At 43.0% G+C, this 5,264-nt stretch overlaps 1 protein-coding gene across 1 annotated transcript; it reads right to left on the bottom strand.

Annotated features, from left to right (window-relative positions):
* Positions 1-1,305: 1,305 nt before the first annotated feature.
* LOC112294776 (cyclin-A1-4) lies at positions 1,306-4,964 on the bottom strand. The gene is made up of 5 exons (XM_024545599.3): positions 3,393-4,964; positions 2,906-3,208; positions 2,397-2,792; positions 2,131-2,266; positions 1,306-2,029 (listed from the first exon to the last, which is right to left on the bottom strand). The coding sequence occupies exons 1-4, from the start codon at positions 4,059-4,061 to the stop codon at positions 2,192-2,194; spliced, it is 1,443 nt and encodes a 480-aa protein (XP_024401367.1). The 5' UTR covers positions 4,062-4,964; the 3' UTR covers positions 1,306-2,029; positions 2,131-2,191.
* Positions 4,965-5,264: the final 300 nt, after the last annotated feature.

Below are 5,264 nucleotides of genomic sequence, written 5' to 3'. Positions count from 1 at the left end.
TAAATTTGACCAATTTGAAATAATTAGTTGAATTAGTCTAGAATGTATGCAAGAGTATAAACAAAAATAACAATCTACAAGAAAAATATCAAAATATAATGTCTAATTGTGTATATATATGTATATATATATATATATATATATATATATATATATAATGTCGAATTTATAAAATATTATTACTAATGTTAATATTTTAAAGATTATATTTTATAAAATATTATTACTAATGCGACTACACTTTTTGCTACTGTCATCACAATTAACCTCCTACTTAACATATTTATTTAATTATTATTTCAATAAAAAAAAATATTTATATTTCCAATATTATTTGTTAACATCAATCACTAACTGACTTATTCTTATTAACAACATTAACAAAGGATGTAGGTAACATGTGATGAATGGCAAATTGTGGTGGCAATAAGAGAAACTATGTTGTCATTAGCAATATCCTATCTAGAAACTATAAACTATGTTGTCATTAGCAATATCCTATCTAGAAACTATAAACTATGTTGTCATTAGCAATATCCTATCTAGAAACTATAAACTATGTTGTCATTAGCAATATCCTATCTAGAAACTATAAACCATGGTGTCATTAGTAATATCCAACATCCCATCTAGAAACTATAAACCATGGTGTCATTAGAAATACCCAACATGTAAAGGTGTATACAAGGAAAGTGATACACACAAGGAGTATACAACTGGAGCCTCAGTTGAATGGGAAGATGGAGATGGATAAAGTGGAAAATTGTAGCTAACAACTCAATATGTGTTTCATGAGACTTAAGCATGAAGTAGATTTGTGTGTAGAGCTGTGTGGTTCCTAAAAAAACTCTGATGACCCGGGCAAGCTTGTTAGACACAAGGGTCTGCACTGTGCCAATGCTTTCATGCCTGAAGTTACTGTAATAATGTTCTCCTCCCCCAAATATCCTACCATTATGTCTTCTTTAGCTTGGCACCCACTCGTCTTTATCAAAAGTCGTGGTTGGACAAGGGACTTTGTTTACAACTTCAGTTTCACTGCAATTATCAGTCGGAGTGAGGAGACTAAACATAGTTGAAGGCATGTTGCCCACAAGGAATGAGGTATACATGAGGTGGTTGGCTTGCAGTGGGATTTTTTCTGACATGACTTTTCAGATGATAATCCTTTACCACGGATGATGGAAATGATGTAAATAGTGTTACATCATTGTTTACACGGACGCACATGCTCATTTCTAACCTACACACATGACGTTTAAAACAACAATTCTGAATCTGAAGATCCAGGGTCGAACACAGAGATGATATATAAACAGGTGTCAGCTTCTCTTTTTTCATTTCTCAAGTGTCAAAACTCGTACTGGTCTTTTTTAGTCTCTTTTTTCCCTTTTTTCATTTTTGGTTTTCTTCCGATGCGCATTTGTCATGGAAGCCGACAAGCTCACTTGTTGAGTGCCGGTTGGTCTGTTAGTAACTTCCTGGTCTACAAGTAACTACCTACTCCATCCTCTGCTTCAAAGCTTAGTAGAGTCGAGTGCCATTCTAAGAACACTAACTAATAACAAGAGGGTCATAAGTATGACAGCGCACACAGACCGCTGACCTCTTTTCTCTCGGAATGAGAACAGACTATACATAAACGAAGAACAAAATACTTTTTTCTTTTCTTTTTTTTTTTAACAGATCGAGACGCCATCACATGAGCTAGAATGTACTCGGCATCTACTCTACATCCATTAGAACTAAATCATTTAGGAAAATTGCGGTTGCTGAATGTTACACCTACTCCTTCGGGGATCATGCGCCAGTCAACAGCACGTGGCAGTCTTCAAGAGTTAGTACGTGACAGGCCCTTGAAGACCGGTGAAGACTCCCTCTAACCAGCTCCAGTCTGAGGGCCTCTGCAAAATGTTGGACCGAATCTCTATCTAACCTCAAAACCATATTTGTTCACGGCTCTTGGTTACTTCGCGGTCCTTGGTTACTCCAGGGTCAGCGTTGGCGCTATCGATTTCACACGCTTGAACTGCACGACAATGAGAAAAAAACTTAGGACTCAATTCAACCTCCCTCAAAACTACAATCAGGACAGTTTTGAGCAGAGATCAGGCTGTAAATTGTCTTTACCTCTAACAGGCAGGAAATTAGTGTTGAGGTGATTTGCAGAATTGCGAAGAGCTTCGTACGGTCAGCAGCATTCAGCGTCTTTGAAAAATTCCGGGGGAAGTACTGAAGGAGGCGTCAACGTTGCCACACACTTGAACTGCGTGATCAGAACATAAGGTTAAGCCATGTACGCAGGCGAATCATGTCACTATCACCTAAAGTTGGGACCTGTCGATCAAGTACATAGAAATGTGGAAAACCAGTGCATACGGATGCAGAAAAAATACCTTATGATTTCTGTATTTCTCTCGTATGGCAGGAAGTGTACAATTCTTTGTGTTCCGCTGCAGGTCATGTATAAGCCTTACGCACTTCTCCAAGTCAGAAGCCTTGTAGCCAGTGTAGTGTTGCAGAGTCACATCCCATGGACGAGTCGACGGGTCGAGGGTTAACTTTGACATGTACACAGCGGACGCAGCTATCATAGACGGGAGAAAACCTAGGAACACGTACTCAGTCAGTGTGAGCTCCGCAAGAAAGTTGCCCAGGAACTCCAGAATTAGATTTGGGGCTTTGCAAGTAGCTTGAGCGGCTCTGATAAATCGCCTTAAGAAACTTTTTACAGTCGGCGTCGTCAATTCAAACTTCAGCTCCATCAAAACTTTCCTCTCCATCTCTAGAACCTGCTCATCATATTTACATCACAACAATTAGGGCTTGGAATTCGAACGAGCCAGATAATACGTTCAATAGTTCGTAGGGAAATTATGGCAAAGCACAACCAACATTATTGTACCTCTTCGCGTTGATAGGTGTTGTCAGTAATGTAGCAGAATTCCTCAACTTGCGGTGCACATATTTCTTCGTACTTGGCAGCAATTAGCATGCAGGACACTCCAAGAAGTTGAAGCCGTTGTCGTGTCACAATGTTACAGGACAGAAAGCGGTCAATGTAGGATACTGTCAGGTAGAGAGTGTCTGGAACTAATTTATATTCTTCACCAACCTCGACAAGCCAATCAATAAGAATTCCCCTCATGCTAGGATTGATGTCCTTTTGCATGACTTCCATGAAATCCGTAGTTGGTCTTCGCTTAATCTGAAAAGCAGGAACAGAGAATTATGTTATTTGAGACGTTCCCACTTGATTAGATTTAGAATCAAATTAAAAAAGGGGGACATAAAAGCACAGGAGGACAGAGATGGAGATGAGAAGAAGATGAAGAGTGACAAGATACCGAGTTGTGATCACTACAAATCGAAGGGATGAAACAGTCTCTAACCTCCGCCATTCGCAGATGCAAGTAAATATCTGCGGCATAAGTACTACACATTTGAGGGTCTGAGTGGTCGCTGTCTATATCTTCGAAGGCCAACCCATTCGACCAGGATGATTTCTCCGAAGGGCACTTGTCATCGAACAGGTTGGTTTGTTTCACCCGATCTTTGCATGAAAAGAGGTTATTAGAATTTGGTCGCTCTGAAGATGCATTCGCTGAAGAACTGTTCTCTGACTCGGGTTCCGAGTCAACTTGGGCAACCAGTGGTTGAGAAGGCAATGACGCCTCTTGCAGATCAATTTCAACGACACACAGTACACTCTTTTCTTCACGGACCTTTCCGCTGTCTTCGGGAACAGCGTTCTCATCACCTTCGAGAATTTGCATGGATTTTAGTTCCTGGCAATTGTTGGAGTCGAAACAGTCAACGGCTGGAAAGCTGGATAGTGCAACATTGGCCTGCTTTGAGATGTCGGTAAGGGGAGCACGCTTTCCATTCGGCTGCACTGTGCGCTTTCTGGGATGTAGAACGGTATGCTTGATGTCGTCCATAGCTGATCGTTTCGCCGCCGCTCTAGTTTGACGCACATTATTCGAAGGAGCTGCTGGTACTGCTGGTGCCGAAGTTGACGCTCGGTGACGCAAAACGCGCCTGCCAACCTCAGCTGCCATTGAGGGTGTCGTCGAGGTCTGAATGACAGTGGTTTATGGAGCTATACGAAGAAATCTCACGACTAAACACACATGGCGAGGACGTGCTGCTCCTTCGAGCTTCTGCCCCGGCTGTGCCCGTGAAGTTAAATATAACACTCACAAAACAATCTCGGTCCACTATTTCTCGCCTTGATCCCGCGACGGCGCCCAAACCCGAATCACCACGAGTCTCCAACTAAGCACAAAACCTCACAAAACAAGCTCCACTGTAGCGACGTCTCTCACATGCACACTTGCCCCGTTATGCCACAACAGAGCAACGCTACCATCACATTATTCGCTACAGTTCCGAACTCTTGCCCAACCCTACGAAGCCTATCTCTCTCACTCCACAGGTCCTCCTCCGCAAAATCAGAAACCCACTGTAAGACGCTGTAACACTCGCTCCAGCCCCGCTGTCGCAATGTCACAACAACAGATGCACATGGACACTGATACACACATCCAAAACGCTTCCAAAATCTGAAGTCCAATTTCGAACAAAGAAGTAAAAACCCTTTCCCACTAATTCACAACATGTTCCGGCTGGCAGGCATCTGGCCGCTACCTCGAGCTCGTGCAAGCTGTCACGGATATCCGCAGGTCGACCAATCCTTCAGCTGCCAAACAGTCTGAGAATCTACACACTACATCTGGGGAGGGCAGCGAGAAACATATACCCTCTGCACCCCGAAACTCAAAATGCCCCTCTGCTCCATGCAGCCGGGCGGGAACGGGAACCCCCCGCAAGTTTTCCCGCTTCCGTCGCAGCTCTGATGTATGATACCAGGGAAAGGGAAGGAACCAGTTCAGGACTTCATCACCATCCTGCTCCTACTCCTCCTCGCTCCTGCTCGCTCCTGCAAATTTCCAATCCACGGCGATGACGAAGATGACGACTCTCGCCCAGTCCCTGCAACTACGCCGCGCCAGCGATGGCCAAGGAACGAAAAAGAATCGAACTGGACGAACGAAGCGCTCTGACTCGCGCCAAGTGACCAGGACGTGGGCTGTTTGACGCCCAAATTCGGGCCTCGTTCAGGGGGATATGGGGCAAAATAAAAATTAAAAAATTAAAAACAAAAACAAAAACAAAAACAAATCCCCTTTGTGTACCTGAAAGTGTGATCAATTCTACCGAGTCTTCTATTTTTCTTCAATTTTGTGTCTTGCGAAATTTGC

The sequence above is a fragment of the Physcomitrium patens genome, chromosome 17, assembly GCF_059467195.1.
Source record: "Physcomitrium patens ecotype Gransden chromosome 17, ASM5946719v1, whole genome shotgun sequence".
Classification (NCBI taxonomy): Eukaryota; Viridiplantae; Streptophyta; class Bryopsida; order Funariales; family Funariaceae; genus Physcomitrium; species Physcomitrium patens.
Note: the sequence above shows the minus strand (reverse complement) of the source record. Positions and strands in the feature narration are given on the sequence as shown.